The sequence below is a fragment of the Camarhynchus parvulus genome, chromosome 28 (genome assembly GCF_901933205.1).
Source record: "Camarhynchus parvulus chromosome 28, STF_HiC, whole genome shotgun sequence".
In the NCBI taxonomy this organism is placed as follows: Eukaryota; Metazoa; Chordata; class Aves; order Passeriformes; family Thraupidae; genus Camarhynchus; species Camarhynchus parvulus.
Window position 1 is genome coordinate 3,109,144 of NC_044598.1, and position 19,600 is coordinate 3,128,743.

The window sequence follows — 19,600 nt, forward strand, 5'->3', positions numbered from 1 at the left end:
CCAGAACAATCCTCTGTGCACGGAATAATTGGATTAAAATGGTGGTGGTGGGCTCTCAGAGGACACAGCCCACTTTGCACAAGTCTTCTCTTGGCCCTCTCACAAAGGGGATGTTCCCTGTGCTGCACAGCCAGATGTGACATGGGAGCTCTTGGAGATATCTTGGAGTGGATCAGACAAGAGCAAACAGCTTAAAAACATCCCTCAGGTTTGCAGGATGGGATAGGTATAAATGGTTTGCACAATTAAACTCAGAGTTGCTAAAGGGAGTACCTGAGTTTAGCATTTAACATTCCAGGATGTTTTTTAATTGTTCCGCCATCACAGGGATGCAGTGGGAGGGTTGAGGCTGTGAACCAGTGAGAGAGTCTGGTGAGCAAACACAAATTGAGGTTTTCTTCATGTTTTAGCCATTCCTCTGGATTAGAGCTAACTAATTCAATTCACAGACTAAATTAAAATCTAGCAACTCCTAACCTGTGCTAAAGAGGAGTTAACTGAACTCCGAGTTAACTGAACTCCTAACCTGTGCTAAAGAGGATTCATTCTTCATAAAGAATGAATCCAAAGGGTCCTGATGCTGAAAAGGAATGATGATGGTGATGATGAGGCTGTGTCAGACCAGGTAGCCCCCACCCCACTGTCACTATCTTGCTGAGAAAGGCCCCTAAAAATCTATCCCAGAACGCTGAGCTGTAGGGGTGTTAATGAGCTTCAAATATTCCTGGAAAATGTCTTCACATGGACTTTTATGGTGTGAAGTGAAAACTGCCAGCAAGCAGAAGAGCAGCTCTGGAAAGCCTCCCTGAGCAGGGTGAGGCTGAGGAGAGAGTCTGGGATCAGCCAGGGTGGGATCCCAGAGGATCAGGAGAGCTGTGGGACAGGCAAGGAGGAGAGGAGAGGATTCCCTGGAGCCATGGAGAGTCTCAGGCTGGCCCAGGGAGAAGGAGGGGACCTGGGTCAGAGATTTGAGGGCACCTTGAACATGCAGATCCTGCAGAATTAGCTCTGAGCTGCTGCTCAGGAACCCCCTGGAGCTGCTGGAACGGAGCAGCCACAGTGAATCCCATCCTTTACCCACCACAGTTTGCTCCTCCAAGCCTCCAAGACATATGGGACAGGCCAGGTGGGGTTTGTACCCTCCCTCTGAGCTCTGAAATCCCCAGCCTGATTTCCAGCATTACATCTTCTGGGTTCAGAGCCACGGAATGGAAGAGCCCCTGCTCCCAGGAGATGATCTATTGCACAATGAATTACTTTAAAACCAAATTGTTACCCCACAGGGCAGGGATCACACGACTTAAAGAGATGTTAACAAGCCGTGACAAACCTCTGGCATCAGAATTTTCAGGCAAGCTGTTCTGCATCTAAGGCAGTCACTAAAGATCACACAGCATCTGAAAAATGAAGGATACAGTGATGAGTAACCCCTCTCTGCTGCACTCCAGAGACCAGCCCATAGGAAGCAGGGCTCTGATTTGCACACTATCTGAACCTGATTATGGCTAATTTTTTGCATACAGAGCATGGGAAGGATCCTGGCTGAGGCATGGAAAATATGTGGCCACATGAGTCATTCTGCAATGGTTCATAAATCCTGAGAGAATCACAAAAGCAAAACATCTAACATTGCATCTTCCCTCTCCCTGCCAGTGGAACTCCACCTCTTGACACGCTCGGCACAGGGATGTGGGAATATGGTGAAAGCAAAGGAAATAGGATCATTTTCTCCTTGGAACAGAAGAATCTCATCAAACAGCAGCCAGGCTCAGATTTGCAACCTTCACAGAAGAGGCCATTCATGAGGCGAGGAGAAAGAAACGAGCTGCTCCTCGGCTTGCCAAACCAAATTTACAGTTCCTACTGCCTGGGCTCCAGCTCCTGTCCTTCCTGCCTTCCCTGCAGGGCCAGGCAAGGGCTGCAGAGCACAGCCCAAAGCCCAGCACCCTCCTGTCCCACTGCACGTGGTGGCCAGGGCCGCTCTGGGGCTCTGACACAGGAGATGGGAGAGGATTTAGGTGTTGGAACTCACCACATCCCTCTGGGTGTCCAGAGTTGCCCAGGACCCTGCCAGGGGGCTCAGAGACCCTGGCACACAGCCCAGAGCACCTGCGGGTTTGATTATGACCCATGGAACAAATGACCAGCTTTGTATGAGGACCTGAAAGTCACAGAAGTTTAAATAGTATAATAATGAAATTATCACAGGGTGAAAATGTAGATTTTAGGATTTTTGGTATGGGGGTTGTGGGGACAAGATGGAGGAACTTGGGTGTGTCTAGCCTTTCTTCTTCTTCTTGTTCTCCATTTTCTGCAGTGATGCTGGCACTTTGGGGTTGGTTTAGAGTAGAAGTGCACTGTCTAACACAGGTGATAGGTATTGGGAATTAAGTGTAAATATGTTATATGTAGTTTATAGTATAAAAAGACAACACCGCCTTGGGAGTGGTCAGAGTGCCTGTGGCTGCCCTGCTGAGCAGACCTCGGCTGGGCAGAAAGAAAATTTTATAGATAAGAATTAATAAACAACCTCAAGGCCGAAAAGTGAAGAGCTCTGACTCGTTCTTCAGATGTGCAGGCCGAAACAGAGACACCCTGCACATTTCAGGGCTGCAATTAACAACCAAACCCCCGAGATTTAGGAGCTTCCCAGAGCAGAGCACAGAAGGGACCTGCTCTGGGGGTTAGAGCAGGGGGCACCTGGCAGCAAAGGATCTTAAGGCTCATTTGAACTCTGCCAGGGCCTGTTACAGCTTCATCTGGGTTGTCTGCAGCTCCCTGTGCTGCTCTGAGTTCTTAGCCCAGGCAGAGTGGGGATTGTGCAGGGTGGGACTGCTCAGTTCTGGGAAAAAGCAGCTTTTTGTGGGGCAGGGGTGGCTGGAGCTCCCCATTATCTCCCCACCAGCAGGGACTTCCTGAGTGCCCTTTGCAGGCCCCTTTCCTTTCCTTTCCTGCTGCTTGGAGCTGCTCTCCTTGTCCCAGTGCTTTATCAGAGGAAGCAAAGCTTCTCCTCTCTCTGCCACCCACCCTTGGCGTGTCATGGTGCTCCTGCTGCTGCTTTCCAGTGCAAAGAGCTCCAACCCAGAGGACTTTCAACCATCCTCTGCAGCAAAAGGTGCAGGAGCTTGGTGCTGTTTAGCCAGGAACTAAAGGGAATAAAAGGGAACACAGAAGGGCCCAGCCTGACCTGGAGGCTGCAAGGCTGACACTAAAACCCTTCCACTGCCAGAACACAAAGCTGCAGGAGCCCCCTGGAATCACCGGCAGATCTGGGCGCTCTGCAGCTCTGGTGTCTGGGATATCTCCCTGTTTGTAGTACCAGCAAATGTTGTGACTCAGGCTTCAGGAAAAGACCTCAGCTCACCCACAGAGCCACTCAGGTCTCTGTGGTGGGAGGATGCGCAGCATTTCCATGGGCTGAGCTGCGTGGGTTCTGTTCGTGTGCAGACTGCACCAAACCCCACCACATTTGGTATTTCCAGGAATATTCCGGAGCAGGAAGGAGACCCAGATGAGTCACTTGAGCCATCATCTCACACTGAGGATGAAGTGCAGCCCGAAAACACTTCAGGCCAGGGTGAACAAGCCCCTCCCAGTCCCACTCTGACGCTGGGGGTGTCCAGTGGTGCCAACCCCTCCATCCCCTCATCCTGCCCCGCTCCTTCCGAAAATTAAGGAGCAGCAGGAGCAGGAAATGCGTAAGCAGGGTCCCTTCTGCTGCTGCTGCTGCTGCTCCCACACAGCTCTGGGCTCTGCCAGACCCTGCACTGCCATGGGCACCCTTGGGAACAGGCAGCTCCTGCTCTGCTGGGCCCTCTGGGGACTCTGCCTGGCCTCAGACTATGATGGTGAGTGTCTGCTTTGAGTTCAAAGCTGCCTCTTGTTAAAGTGCTGGGTGTTTGGATCTTTGTAAAGTCCCTGGAAGCTCTTTCTTTAATGGATTCACATGGGAGGATGCTCTGATAGAGCTTCGTGTGGGCTCTTGTGGAACAGAGGTGATATAGCAGCTGGGGTGGAAGAAACTAGAAAGAGGAAGGAAAAATAGAGGAGCAGTAAACCAGAAAGGACACAAAAGCTAAATCTTCAGTTAATTATACACCCAGAGCCACAACTTTACACTGGAGTGGCTCCAGAACTTTGGATTGTTGTGAAAGCCCAGCAGAGGAATTGTTCTCTGGATTCCCAGGCCTGTTCATGGCTGTACAGGGGAATTTCTCTCTGGATGGATTCCCAGGCCTGTTCATGGCTGTACAGGGGAATTTCTCTCTGAATTCCCAGGCTGGCTGATGGCTGTAGAGCATCACAGTCCCTTGTGAGCTGTGGGAAACCACAGGGCAAAGGAATCAGGGCTGTTCTCATAAAGGTGGCTGAGGGTGGCTCCTGCACACATAACTCTGCCAGCTTTTTCTGTCCACTCAACAGCCTTTCCAGAACATTCCCAGTTGTAGGGACCCCAACAGAAAAGACAAAGAGCTGCCTTTGGGGTGAGCTGTGTGCTCAGCCTGTACAAATGTCCAGCTGAGTGAGGGACAGGCTGAGTGAGGAACAGGCTGAGTGAGGAACAGACTGAGTGAGGAACAGGCAGACTGAATGAGGGAACAGGCTGAGTGAGGAACAGACTGAGTGAGGAACAGGCTGAGTAAGGAACAGGCTCAGTGAGGAATGGGCTGAGTGTGTAACAGGCTGAGTGAGGAACTGACTGAGTGAGGAACAGGCTGAGTGAGGAACAAACTGAGTGAAGAACAGACTGAATGAGGAACAGGCTCAGTGAGGAACGGGCTGAGTGTGTAACAGGCTGAATGAGGAATGGGCTGAGTGAGGAACAGGCTGAGGAACAAACTGAATAAGGAACAGACTGAGTGAGTAACAGGCCTCCTTCCCCTCCCAGATTACTCCCAGAACAGCACCAGCGAGCAGCCCGGTGCACCAGAGGTCACCCCTTGTCTCCGAGCCATTCCGGGGGACGAGGCCACGGTCAACAACGTCACCTACCTGCTGATCCCCGAGGCCACCCGTGCCCAGCTGGGCAGTGCCGTCACTGTGCGCCTCATCCCGTGTCTGTATGTCCTGGTGTTCCTGCTGGGGCTGCCCTCCAACGCCCTGGCCCTGTGGGTGCTGGCCGCGCGGGCCGAGCGCCGGGCCCCCACCGTGTTCCTGATGAACCTGGCCATGGCCGACCTGCTGCTCATCTCCGTGCTGCCCTTCAAGATCTCCTACTACTTCCTGGGCAACCACTGGCCCTTTGGAGAAGGGCTGTGCCGCCTCACCACGGCCCTGTTCTACGGCAACATGTACTGCTCCGTGCTGCTGCTCAGCTGCATCAGCGTGGATCGCTACCTGGCCGTGGCTCACCCCTTCTCCTCCCGTGCTTTCCGCACTCCCACCTTGGCCGCCAGCACCTGTGCTGGGGTCTGGCTCTGCTCTGCCGCCCTGACGCTGCCCCTGACCCTGCAGCAGCAATCCTACCCCCTGCTCGGGGCAGGCCTCACGCTGTGCCACGATGTCCTGCCCCGGCATGAAGATGATGGGTTCTACTTTTATTATTTTGTGGTGCTGATCTCCTGCGCCTTCCTGCTGCCGCTGGTGCTGCTGGTGCTGAGCTCGGGCGCAGTGCTGCGCATCCTCCTGCTGCGGGGGCCGCCGCTACGGCCACGCTGCCAAGCTCACAGCCCTCATGGTGGTCACCCTCGTGGTTTTTTATGCTCCCAGTAACATCCTGCTGCTGCTTCACTACTCCAGCCCCTTCTCCAGGCTGCACGGCCGGCTGTACCTCAGCTACATGGTCAGCCTGGCCCTCAGCACCTTCAACAGTTGCGCTGATCCCTTTGTCTATTACTACGTGTCGGAGGATTTTCGGGAGAAGGTGAGGAGGAAAGTGTTCAGGGGCAGCAAAAAAACCACCACATCCCTAAAGACCTCCAAGGAAACGCTGCCGCTGCCCCGTTCCAAGCACTCGCTGGTGTGAGCCTCCAGGGCACTCATCATGCACACAGAGGGGATAAGAGGAATTCAGCACTGGAATTCCACAAGTTTCACCCAGAACAGCGTTTCCCAGGAGCCAAGTGCTTTCCCCTGTCTGCACTGATAAGGATGAATAAAGCCAGGCTGTGGGGCTCTTTGCCCAGACAAGATGCTGAGTGCTGGACACATCCATCCTGCACTGGGACACTGCCTGCAGCTTCTCAGCTGGTCCCACACCACCAGGGATGTTCCTCCCCATACAGCTGGGTCTGGTGTTCCTAGCCTGGCTTCCTGGCTTGCTCTCTGTCCTTAAATGCATATTCCCTTCCCCTAAAACTGAAAAAGAGCCATCATTGCTAACCCAAATTTCTAAATGCTTCAAAAGAGACTCTCCTGAACTAAACCAGTCTGTCAAAAGAGTGCAGAGTGCTGGCTTGTGTAGTAAAAACATTCTTGGCTTGATTTGTCAGCAATGTCAGCCCACTGTTGGTAAAAGGTGTAAAAATCCCCTTCACTCATCCCTGTTTTTGCAAATCACCCCTGGCATCCATCATTTCTTTTAGGCAGAGGTTGTATTAATGGATTTTGTAAAAAAATGATGTCTCATGGAGGGAAATAGTAAAGTAGGAATGGAGCAAAGCCTCTGGTACTCCACACTTCCTTTGTGTAACATCACCCACAGCCAAAAGCTGGCTCTGATCAAAGAGGTGCTCAGGTTTGTTGTTTGTTGGAACCTGCTGCAAATCTGACAAAATGCAGCCTGCTAATCTCTCACACACAACTGGGGCACAGCTCTGAGAGCAGCCAGGTAGAAAATGAGCAATAAACCTCTTTAGAGCTCCTTAATTCTTTAGTTTTCCCAGTACAGGCTTGACAACATAAAGCGTGAATAAGAGGCAGAGAGGATTGTCTTAAAATCAGTTTTTAATAAAATATTTATCAGAATCTAAAACAAACACTTTTCTGGACTCAGACTTGCTAAGATGTGTGTGAATAAACCAACAACTGGTCAGAGAGCTGTTTGTGTGTACCTGTGGGGGCAAAAGGCAGGGGAAACACAGAGCTGGGTTCCAGGTGCTGGGCACTCAGTCAGAAACAGCAGAGACTAAAAAAACCCCAAATCCAAACCCAAACCCAGGCTGGTAGAGGTTTTCTAAAGAGTTTCTCTATTCACAATAATGAAAACCAGGTTATTGTGCATTAAATGTCAACAGTCAGTGTGAGCAAAGCAAGTGCTGGTGTGTCAGGGATGTTCTTCAAGCAAGCTGAACATTCTTCTGGTATTTGCTTTCTACTGAGGCTGATTAAGAAGGAGGGGAAGAGGCAAGACCAAAACACAGGACAAGAAAGAACAAGGGGAACTATTGCTTTAAAATAAATACCATGGTAATGATTACTCTGCATAATGTACAGTTACAAATATATAAATATTAATTTCCTTGAAAGGATTGCAAGCATCAATCACTGATAACTAGCACTGCTGCAGCTATTCAGTCACAGAACTCGATGGAAGAAGAGATTTCTGTGTCTTACAAACCCACTGGCACTTTTCTCCTTTTGCAGTGGAGGGACCATTAGGAAAAGAGAAATATCTCTGACAGGGGGAGGCAAAGTCTCTAAACCAGAAACAACCCAAAGCAGCAGCAGCAGCTGCTGGCCTTGCTGGCTTTGGCTTTCCAGCACCCAGCTGGTCTTTTCCGTGGTGGAAAAAAAATAAAATAAAACCAATCCTTCTGTCTAAACTGCCTGGCTGAGGTGCACAAAGTGGGAGCCTGAGATGTCCTTGTGCTCTCAGGGACAGGAGGGAGACTGAGCAGAGCTGGGCCTAAGCCTGTGAGCGGCTTTGAGTCTGTTCAGCTGTGCTGTTCAGGGATCCAGTCCTACAATTTCTGTATTCCAAGCAGAATGTTGAACAATAGAGGAAAAATAATCTATGATTTTTTTCCCCTAGGTAAGAATGAATGATGGTTACAAGAAACATGAACTGCAAATGTGGGACAGGGGAAAGCTCTGGACCCTCAGCTGGGGTGGAGAAGGGAGCAGAGACCCCCTTTATTCCTGTGATGGGGGGAAAAGGCAACCACAGTGGTGGAACTGCAGGTTCCTTGATTCATTTCCTTCAATAAAATCACCATTTTTTCTTTTTAGCCACAAAGAGGAGCTGGTTTGGTGCAGCAAGAGCAGGGGGAGGCAGAGGCTGCCAGGAACAGAGGGACTGGAAGTGCCAAGGCTGGGGGTGAAGTCAGGATCCAGAAATCCTGTCCCATCCCCTCCCACACACTGCCCTGCTCTGTCTGGCTCTGAGGACATTAAAGCTGCTCTGCTTTTGCCTTCTGAGGGTCCAGGACTCTCTGGCTTTACTTTGAATTGTTAAACAGAAGCCAGACTCCTCTGCCTCCAGCGCTGGCACAGAGATCCCTCAGACAAGGCCCTGATTGATGGGCTGGCACCACCAGCAGGAATTATTTACCTGGCAGCAGCAGGGGGATGTCTGCAGCTGGAATTAGGACTTTACATGTCCCACAGCCTGAGGAAAGTGAAGAAAGCCAGGTTTAATTATTGGCTGGAGCTCCCCACCCTCACCTCCTCATCCCCAGGGGGAGGCCTGAGTGCCCAAGGATCTGTGAGAGGACGAAGAAATTCAAAATTACTTCAAATATGTCTCCAGAAGCATTCACTGGGTGTACAATGGGTGAGAGAGAGGAGAGGAACACCAGAAAAGGGCTGAGGAATCCAGGGCACAGGTCCCTGCTCCTGGATGAAGGCAGTGACAGCCATCACCAGGGTGACCAAATGCCTCATCCTCCAACTCACAGCACCAAACAGCTGCAGCCTGAACCAGCAAACAGCAGGGTTTGTATTGTGCACTTTTGAGTATTAGAAAAGGAAAAAAAAAAAAAAGAAAAAAGGAATCTTGTTGCAGCTCACACTAGGCCTGTTATTTACCCAGGGATAAATATTGACTCAGTCCTGTGTGTGTACACAATAGCCAGCCAGGACAGTTGCTTGCAGGAGGTGGAATTTAGCTTAAAGGCATTAATTTACCTGCCAGGCAGGAATGCAGCTGGCAGGGTGAGGGCAGGATCTGCCCCTGCACACCCCAGATGTGGGGCAAGACCCTCATCCCAGCAGGATCCCCATGAGGGGAGGCTGGCACAGCTGCCAACTTCTGAGGCAGCTCAGAAATTTCTGGGAACTTCAAGACCCAGACCTTCATCATGTCAATTGCATTCTGCAAATGTCTGGCCCCAGACAAAAAGGACTGGAAACTACACATGCCCAACCTCTGGGATACCTCCTGGTTGTCCCCATGTGGACATTTTTCTGGAATAAACTTGCTTTTATTCTGGAATGGAATGTCTATACTGGGATATATTCTTGTCATGGTTCCTGTGTAAACAAGCCTTAAAAATGAATGGAGCTGGGCTTTTTTTTTTTCTGTTTCCATTCACCAATAAACACCCTCAAAAGGAGTTTCCACCCTGCTCTGGGTCCTGGTAACAATAGAAGTGGGAAGATAAAATATTAAACACTATTTTGCAAGAGGCAATTGCATGTAGCTCCTCCAAAGAGAACAATGCTGCTCCAGGCAGGAAGGGAAACTCAAAAATCTTGGCTCCTGCACTTTTGGAAACACAAAGCTTTTCTTTTTAAGTTTTGCCACGTTGCTTGGGGCAGGTCAGACCGAGGGAGTCCAGCCTGTGACACCAGGGATTGGTACTGGCCAGGGAGTACCAGGACCAGAACATGCTGTGCTGGATGCCAGTGGGAGCAAAATAAAAGGGGTTGGTGAAGTCAGGCAAACATTTAAAAAGGGCTGTGCCTGGGCCAGGTTCATTTTCAGGCCAGGCTTTGAGGAGAAAGGGGCTGAGAAGGCTGCAAGCAGCCCCTGTCAGCACATAGTGCAACACAAAGAGGGCTCCCCCACCTCATCCCTGCCTCTGCTGAGGCTGCAAACAGCAGCAGACATGAAGCCTTTCAGCCCTGGCAGTGGATTTCAGTTTTCTCAGGTAAAATGTACCTCCCTGAATTGTGGAGCCACAGGGAAGTGTTTCTCTCGTGGGTGCAGACTGATGGGCTGGGGAAGATGAGCAGCCTCTTGCTATGTCATAACTGGCAAAACACACTGATTTTTTATTATTATAATTTGAGCAAAAAACTTCTCAGCCATCTTTCCTCAAACAGCAGTTCAGCTAAGCACAAGGCCTGGACTTAGCTTCTAATTGTAGCTAGGAAATGGCATTTGCAGAATATCCTGATAGCAGAGAAAACACTTGGAAATGCTCTAGAAGTTTGAATTCCAGCCCCTATTTTTCTCACCTCGAGGGCACAGCATATTGGTCTCTCACCACTGGGAGGGCTCCAAAGAGGATGCACAAGAAGGCAGGAAAATGGACAGAAAAATAACTCTGAGTGTCCCCCTTAGAGCTCCAGATCTGCCCCGTGGGGCAGCAAAGCCTACAGTTCTGAGGGCATCAGGAAGTAGTCATCATTCAGGTTCTGTTCTGCAGCAGGTCATCTGGAGGAGCAAACTCATACAGGAGTCGATTCTGAGCCTCTTCTCTTGATTTAAATTATGTATTTCTGTGGGAAGAGAACACAAGGACGAAAGGTCACCTTGCTGTGATGCATCTTTGTGAGATATCAGTGAGCCTGGGAAAAGCTGAAAAGGTCACAGAGCTGGGAGGGACCCCCAAGGATCAAATCCAGCCCCTGTCCTTGCACAGACACCCCAAACCCCACCCGGAGCACCTGGGAACACAAACCCTGTGAGGAACAGCTGAGGGAGCTGGGGGTGCTCAGCCTGGAGAAAAGGAGACTCAGGGGCTGCCCTCATCACTCTCTGCAGCTCCTGAAAGGTGCTTGTGCTCAGCTGGGGCTGGGCTCTTTCTGCAGGCAGCACTGACAGAACCAGAGCACACAGCCTCAAGCTGTGCCAAGGGAAATACAGGTTGGGTATTAGGAAAAATATATAGGATGGATATCAGGAAAAAGTTTTTTCCAGAAAGGGTGATAAAGTTCTGGAATGTTCTGCCTGGGGAGGTGGTGGAGTCCCCATCCCTGGGTGTGTTTAACAAAGCCTGGATGTGGCACTGGGTGCCGGGGTTTAGTTGAGATGTTGGGGCTGGGTTGGACTCGATGATCTTGGAGGTCTCTTCCAACCCAGTGATTCTGGAATTCTGTGAATTCTGTGATTCTGTGAATTCTGTGATTCTGTGATTCTGGAATTCCGTGTCCAAATGCTCCTGGAGCTCTGGCAGCCTTGGCACCATTCCCTGGGGAGCCTGGGCAGTGCCCAGCAGCCTCGGGGGGCAGAACCTTGCCCTGAGCTCCATGCCAAGCCCTGGCACAGCTCCAGCCCTTCCTGTGCTCCTGTCCCTGCTCACCCCAAAACAAGATCCATGTCCATTCCTCCTCCCCACCTTCCCCTCAGTCTCCTCTGCTCCAGCTGAACACACCCAGTGACAGATCATTCCATTCCCCTGGGGGTGAAACCACTGAGTTCCCAAAGCCTTTTACAGCTGCCCCATTCCCTTTTTGGGGAACTGACCAGCACAAGGACACCACAGGTGGCTCAGGCAGCGCCTTGCCCCTCTGTGGACTCACCATTCTGCTGGGGTGGCCTCAGCCTGGCTGCTGTCCCCTCCCCTGGAGGTGCTGGCCGTGCTCAGCTCTGCCACCAGCTCGAACGCATCGCCCTCCATGGCGAAGGCGTCGGGGTCGTACTCGTAGGAGTAGTAGGACAGGTCTGTGTGCAGGGGGGGGCCCTCCTCGGCTGCTGGGGGAACCAGAGCTGCAGGAGCTGCAGGAGCAGGGCAGGGCAGCAGGAGGAAGGGGTTTTAGTCAGGCACGCCAGGGTGTTGTGATTTCAGGGTTTACCTCAGATACCCTCGGGTTCCTTCCCTGATAATTCCCTGCCAGGTGTGTCAGTCCCCTCTCCTTTCCCCTCCCAGCACTGTCTGTCTTGGAATTCCAGAAGGAATTGGCAGATTCAAAGGATGCCCTCTACCCCTGTGTAGCCATGATATTTTCTGAAAAATCCTTTCCTTAAGATTTTTTTTTTCCTGAGAAGCTGAGAAGCCTCAAGAACAAAATGTAAACAATAATTATCTGCTGCTGTAAAATGCAGCAGGTAAATCTGTGATTAGTCCATGTTAGTTGTTTCTAATTAATGGCCAATCACAGCCCAGCTGTCTGGACTGTCTCAATCAGTCACAAGCCTTTGTTATTCTTTCTTTTTCTATTCTTAGCTAACCTTCTGATGAAATCCTTTCTTCTATTCTTTTAGTATAGTTTTAGTATAATATATATAATAAAATAGTATATCAGCCTTCTGAAACATGGAGTCAACATTCTCATCTCTTCCCTCATCCTGGGACCCCTGTGAACACCATCACACCCCTGGGGGGCATTGGGCCATCCAGGTGTCCTTTGTCCCTTTGTCCCTCCCCTCCTGTCCCTGCTTGGTGGCTCCCTGCCCCTTCCCTGCCCCTCTCCCCGGGGTTAAAGGAGCAGCAACCACGGGCTCAGGGAGTTCTGCTGGAGCTGGTGCTGCATTCAGAGGCCTGTGGGCCAGAATAAAGCTCTGGATCCAAACCCCCCATCAGAACCGACTCCTTTCCTTCACCATCACCTCAAAGCTTCTCCACAGAGGGAAACCTGAGGAGCAGCCCCTGTTATGGGGGAAGCTCCATCCCAGCACCACCAGAGCTCCTGCAGGCCTGGACTTGTCTGCAGTGCCCAGAGCAGCACCCAGCCAGCCCAAAGTGTCTGTGGGGTGAAACACCACACACCCAGCTAGCCAAAAGTGTCTGTGGGGTGAAACACCACACACCAGCCCGCTAAAAGTGTCTGTGGGGTGAAACACCACACACCCAGCCAGCCAAAAGTGTCTGTGGGGTGAAACACCACACACCCAGCCAGCCAAAAGTGTCTGTGGGGTGAAACACCACACACCAGCCAGCCAAAAGTGTCTGTGGGGTGAAACATCACACACCAGCCAGCCCAAAGTGTCTGTGGGGTGAAACACCACACACCCATAGAGCCCAAAGTGTCTGTGGGGTGAAACACCACACACCAGCCAGCCAAAAGTGTCTGTGGGGTGAAACACCACACACCAGCCAGCCAAAAGTGTCTGTGGGGTGAAACACCACACACCAGCCAGCCAAAGTGTCTGTGGGGTGAAACACCACAGTTGCTGCTATTTGGTTCAGCAGCAAGAGCCAGACAAGCTCAGGCACATTCTGTCTGCAATATTGGTAATTATTCCAATCCCAGGGAAGGAGGCTGCAGGTGTCAGCACACCTGCATGGGTTTGGTGGGATTCACAGGGGAGGGGAGAAGCTGCTGCAAAAGGAGTTTTCAATTTCCCAGTCTGAGAAATCGGAATAAAATGAAAGGAAAGAGGGGGAAGAAAGAGAGGGGTAAAGGGGAAATAAGGAGGAAAAGGGAAAACATAGAGGGAAGGTAAATAAGGGTGGGAAAAGGAGGAAGCAAGGAGGGGAAAATGAGAAAACAAGAGGGGGCAGAAGAAGAAACAAGGGGGAAAGAAGAAGAAAGAAGGAGAAACAAGAAGAGAAAGAAGGAGAAAGAAGGGAAGAAAGAAGGAGAAAGGGGGGAAAAAGGGAAATAAAGGGAGGCAAAGGGCAATGTAGTTTGAAAAAAGTCTCCTTTTTGAGCATGGAATGAACTGAGGTGCTGAAGTTAAAACCCATCAGCCTGAGGGCTGCACACAGTGAGATAAAAGTGCCATGCAGAGGGCAGATGGCACAGGGGATTCACTCTGCACCCTGAAAATCTCTCCTCTAACCAGGCACCTCACATAAGGAGAGCCCCATCTCTATGGGGACAGGTCCTGTGTGCCCTCAGCTGTGCATCATTCCATAAAACAAGTGACAAAGCTGCAGGGACACCCTGAGGGAACAGCTCACCTGGTGACTGATCAGTGCAGGCAGCCAGTTTTCTTTTCAGCCCCAAGTGGGAAGGTTTTGAGGCCAGGAACCCACAGCAGAGCCATGGACTCCAGCCTGGACGAGGAGCTGAGGTACCTCTGCCCCAGCACAGTCACACAGCACTGAAATTTCCATCCCTTTGTGTAGGGACAGACCCAGCACAGGCAAGAGCAGGAATTTCTCCTTTTCCCACTCCCTCCAGCCTGTGCTGACCCTGGCAGGTCCCTCTCACCAGGCTGTGCCTTTGTGCTCCCTGTCCAGAGGGCAAAACTGCAAGATTTGTAGTTTGAAAAAAGTCCCCTTTTTGAGCATGGAATTAACAGAGGTGCTGAAGTTCAAACCCATCAGATAAAACTTCCAGGAACAGCAGCAAATTTGTGTTTCCTAAAGTGCTCCTTGAGCCAGCTCAGCTGTCCATCCTTCCTGTGTACACTGCTTTAATCCAAACCAAAGCAAGCTCTGAGGCAGAGTTATTGCAGGGAGGAAAAATCCCCAGCCTGCCCAAAGCTGGCTTGATTTAAAGAGAACACTCATCAAGGCCTTTGAAAATGTTTGTTCTCTAGAAAGAAAATATCTGAAGGATCTTCCCTGTTGCCTCCCACATCCTCCCAGCTCTGGGCAGGGGAGTCAGGCTCTGTTCCCTCCTTCTTGGCCTCCTTCCTGGGAGAACCTGCCAGACCATGAGCTCCTTCTATGAATGGGTGATTGCTGTCCACCAGGGCTGGGATGAACATCACAGGCCTGACTCTTCCCAGGAATTCAGCTCTGGAGCCCAAGCAAAGAGCACAGGCCGAGCTTTCCTGCTGCACACAAACCACTCCCCCAGCCCCAAATGTTTGTGCCACAGCCAATGTTTGCTGAGCAGTGATGGGGGGAGAGGAAAAACAGCCCTGTGCCAGCTCAATCAATGCTGAAAGGGCTGCAGCCCTGTGGGGAACACACCAGCCAGGGAATTTTGGGGATGACTCCACCTGGAAGCAGAGCTCAGGCTGATGATCCTGGTAGGAGCTGGTGTGGGTGATGGCATTTAATGAAAAAAACAAAAAAACCCCACAAACAAAACTCCACCACCAAACAAAAGTGTCCTAATTCCACCTAGAACTTTCTTCCAGTTCCAGCCATTGGCCCTTTCTGATTGTTGGAGCAGAATTGTACAAAGAGCATGGCTGTGGGGAGAGGCAGGGGGCCAGAGAGCTGAGCCTGGGGGTTCCTGCTCACAGCAGCACTGCTGCCCCACACACCTGGATGTTGTTTTCCACCAAATCCATGAAGAATCAGCACTATGATGGCAACAAATTGTCCTCCAACATCTGTGGCTGTGCCTTGAGTGCCTTTGGCAGAGGAAATTTATCTTGCAGTTTTGCCCTCTGGACAGGGAGCACAGAGGCACAGCCTGGTGAGAGGGACCTGCCAGGGTCAGCACAGGCTGGAGGGAGTGGGAAAAGGAGAAATTCCTGCTCTTGCCTGTGCTGGGTCTGTCCCTACACAAAGGGATGGAAATTTCAGTGCTGTGTGACTGTGCTGGGGCAGAGGTACCTCAGCTCCTCGTCCAGGCTGGAGTCCATGGCTCTGCTGTGGGTTCCTGGCCTCAAAACCTTCCCACTTGTTGGGCTGAAAAGAAAACTGGCTGCCTGCACTGATCAGTCACCAGGTGAGCTGTTCCCTCAGGGTGTCCCTGCAGCTTTGTCACTTGTTTTATGGAATGATGCACGCTGAGGGCACACAGGACCTGTCCCCATAGAGATGGGGCTCTCCTTATGTGAGGTGCCTGGTGAGAGGAGAGATTTTCAGGGTGCAGAGTGAATCCCCTGTGCCATGGCTGCCCCTTTTATGTCACTGTGTGCAGAAGAGCAGAAGAGAGTTAGTGATGTGTGGAATCAATCAAAGCACCACTGCATCACAGAGACACTGTCAGAGCTACAGGGGATCCCACAGGCTCCAAAATCCACCCAGATCCTTGTGGCCAAGGAGTGACAAGGATCTCAGGAAAGGCACAGCCAGAAATTCAATGAGATCCCAGTCAGTAACTCAGCTCCTGCTCCAGGGTTTTCTATCCAAACAAATATTGCAGCAGGCTGTGAAGGCACACGAGCACACCCAGAGCTGTGTCCACTCATCAAAATCCTGTCCCACCCTTTTGAGACTCAGTAATTCACCTGAGAAGGAACAGCTGAGGAAGGGGATTCACACAGGAGTTATTACAGCTGAGTCCTGTCACCCTGCAAACTTCCCTGGCAATCAGAGGATCTACAGATGCAAAGAGGATCCAACCCATCTGTTCAAAAAAAGTTTTAAGGTCAAACCTCAGCCATTCTGCCTCTCTGCAGACTTTGGGAAGGCATTTTAAAATGTTCTGACAGCAGCAACAGCGCTGCATCCTGACCTTTCAGGGCCATCTCTGTTCAATTACTCATCTTGAACAGCTGGAATTTATTCCAGCAAACCCACTGGCGTGTGTGGAACTTCACTGTGGGTCCAGAGGGAGCCCCAACACATCCTGCAATTCCCACTGATGGCTGGGAGGGTGCTTGCTCCTCAATTAAAGATCTCAATTAAAGCATCCAGCAGCCCAAGCTGAGCTGCACCAGTCCCATGGCAAACACAGGAGGCTCCCAGACAACACAAACACCACATGCCTCTCTGAGAACCCAGCATTTCCTGCAGATTAACACACCCAGTTGGTTTTACACCAACCTGCCCTAAGCTTGATTCGGCTCCTGGAGTTTTGCAGCCCTTTAGGAAGTCCCAGATTTAGGCACGGCTCAGCAGAGCCCCTGCTGGAGCACCTGAGCCGACTTAACCCCATCACATGCTCCAGCAGCCCAGGAGAGGCTGCCTGAGGAGGGGCTCATTCATCTGCTGCACTTTGATTCATGTCCCCTGTGCTTGACCTGAGAGGAGCCCTGAGGATTAATGAAAATCACATGCTGGGCCCTTTTCCTGGGGTGGGATTTAGTCAGTTTGATTCCTGAATGCTCATTCTGCCATGGCTGCTCCCAGATCAGCATCCTCCTGCCAGGAAATTTGGGCACTCCCAGATCCCAGGACAAAGCCAGCTCCAAGTGCTTGTGCTTTGACAAAAATCCCTATGGCACTCAAGTTTGTCCATCTAAAATCTGAATTAAAATGCCACACAAAATAATCAGATTTTCCCCTTTAGCTCCTTCTGAGCCAGCACTGTTTCTGTCATTTCAGAACAGAAACCACAGAGGGATTTTCCTTTGAATTTAATGCAGATTATTTCAGAAACTCTGTTCTAAAAAAATTTTTTATTGTGGATTACCATCAAGTTCCATCATTTTTTTCCCCAGGTAATCATATCAAATTTTTATTTGAAAATTATGTAATGGCAGCCCCATTTTTGTAGACCTTGGTGTGGCCTTGCATTCCAGCAGTGCCCAAATAAAACACTTTGGGAATGCTGCTTGAAAGGCTTCAGATTGCAAATTTTCCATGCTGAAGACATGGCATGTGTATAGAATAAAAGGCAACAAGATATAAATATATTCACAATAAGTCCAGGAGAAAAAAAAAAGGGGGAGGAAAGTAGTAGAGACATTAAACACTAAGACTTGAATGACCATAAGAAAATGTGATAATGGAATATTCACCATGTTTTTGCACCTTAATAAGAAAACTGTCCATCAGCTGCTGTCCAAAAAGGAAAGAACAGGATGGTGTCTCCTGTTGGACATGTGTTAGTCTGACTCTGGTGCACAAGGAGGACATGAGGAACCACAAAACTCCTGAATTTAATTCTTCTCCTGAAGACTTTAACTGGTTTTACCAATTTGTTGGGAGAGTTGGAGGCCAGGGGAAAATTAATGAGTGGAAAGCAGCCAGGAAAAATCTAGACCAGTTTATTTACTAGAAACAGCATGAAACAAGCTATTCTATTGACCCTCCACTGCTTCTTGGTGAGATTTATTGTGAGCCATGAGCGAGTTCGACACGAGTCTCGGAAAAAAGTGCACGAACATAAGCACCAAATAAAATGAGCAGCCAAATTCCTGGCTACTCCATCCACTGACCTTAACATCTTTGTTCACTAAGGCTCTTTATTCCAAACAGCAGCTCTGAGAGAACCAAGGCTGCCAGCCCCATTTTTGCACAGAACTGCAGGGACAAAGTTAATCCACCTGGATTTGAGTCGTTGCAGTGGTTTGGGCTCTTGTCAGTTGTTTTTTGGAACACATTACATCAGCCTGGCTTTCAATGGGGTCTTTCCAGCTTAATAGTGGAAGAAAAGATCACAGAGAGTGTATTGTTCAAACACAGCAAGGCTGAGAAAATAGGAGGGTCAGTTGTCCGCTCCTACAAACAATTATCTAAATCCTGCAGGTGCTGAGCTGGGCAGGATTCCTGCATGATTTCCTGGAAGGAAAAGGACTAGGAGAGCTGTCTGCTACTGAATACCTCTTATCCTCAGCTTCCTTAACCTCTTCATCTTTTTTCTGATTTCTGAATATTCTATCTTTTCTATAAGATGGAGAAATTCAGCATCTTTATTTAAAATGTGCTTGAGAGCCACCTGTACTTAGTACAGAGATAGGACAAATTTTCACCTTATCTAAGAAAGCCTTTGGATAAATGCAAAAGTATTGCATTACCTGCTGGAGTCTGGGGAACACTGGGCTGCTCAGCTGTGTGGGCGTGTGCCTCCCTTTCTTCTGGCAAGTGCTTGGCTGCAAATACAAAGAAAAATAAACTCATTTGTCACATAATTCATTAATAATGCCTCTCCAGTAAAGGTTTGCATTTCCAGAGATGGTGTAATCTGTTCTCTGATACACTACACACCTTGAAAGCCCATGCAGAATCTCCAAAGCATGCTACATTTCATGGATTCAATTTTTATCCAGGAATATTCACTTCAGATCAAACAGTATCACTCACTTTCTCTTCAATTCATTCTGACTGGTAAAACTTGTATCCATGAGAACAGAAAAACAGCTATTTCAAGCTGAAAAGCAGCTGCCCTTATCCTTTAATCAGCTGTACTATGAACAGCGAAATAACACAGAGCAAGTTCAGAATTCTCCTCCTTTCCCTACCACACGTATGGAATATTAATTTGCTCGAATGACGATTTGTGACATCCAGCAGCTGAACCACGACAGAAAAGAGAAGGAAATAAAACCTACAGGCAGAAGAACACTGAGACATGGGCATCTGCTCTATCCTGGTGTTGTTCCTGCAGGATGCCACCTCCATCTGGCAGTGGTTGGGGTAGATGTGGCCGTCGGAGGCGCACACGGGCTCGCCGTCGTAGCCGCAGTCCCGCGAGCACAGGCACTGCTCAAAGTGCTCGTCCTCCAGGCAGCCAAAGATGTTGTTGCAAGGGCCAGAGTGGACAAACCCTGCGGATTAAACAAAGCCCAGTCAGTTTTTGCACAGCACAGGAAGGTGGAATGGAAATATTTCACTGATCATCGGTTTTTGTGTTGAATTCTTGAAGATTTCTAAGAGGGATGTACAAATTTATAGAGTTAGAAGCTCTGCGAACAAAGTTGTCTTTTTGAAGGAACCATGGTGCAACAGCTTCCTGACTTGGGATAAAGCAACTGGTTTTTGGCCACAGAGCACAGAAAGGAACACACAGCTTCTGGGGCAAGTTATTCCATTCACGGATGTATTAAATAGTTCAATCCTCCTACAGTTAATTGTGGAAATCCACTGCAAAATAC

At 49.8% G+C, this 19,600-nt stretch overlaps 2 protein-coding genes across 2 annotated transcripts in view; one reads left to right on the plus strand and one right to left on the minus strand.

The window, feature by feature from the left end:
• Window positions 1-3,772: 3,772 nt before the first annotated feature.
• Window positions 3,773-5,965, plus strand: F2RL3 (F2R like thrombin or trypsin receptor 3). Its single transcript, XM_030966847.1, is given in 3 exon segments — window positions 3,773-3,848; window positions 4,889-5,628; window positions 5,630-5,965. Coding segments are annotated over 3 exon segments (1,152 nt in total).
• Window positions 5,966-6,895: 930 nt separating this feature from the next.
• The window catches only part of CPAMD8 (C3 and PZP like alpha-2-macroglobulin domain containing 8), a 64,602-nt gene continuing 51,897 nt past the window's right edge, over window positions 6,896-19,600 (minus strand). The window contains exons 40-43 of the mRNA XM_030966689.1: window positions 19,058-19,273; window positions 18,524-18,598; window positions 11,569-11,764; window positions 6,896-10,545 (exon numbers count right to left, since the gene is read on the minus strand). Coding sequence (XP_030822549.1) covers window position 10,545; window positions 11,569-11,764; window positions 18,524-18,598; window positions 19,058-19,273 — 488 coding nt within the window. The 3' untranslated portion in view covers window positions 6,896-10,544. The remainder of the gene's footprint in view (window positions 10,546-11,568; window positions 11,765-18,523; window positions 18,599-19,057; window positions 19,274-19,600) is intronic.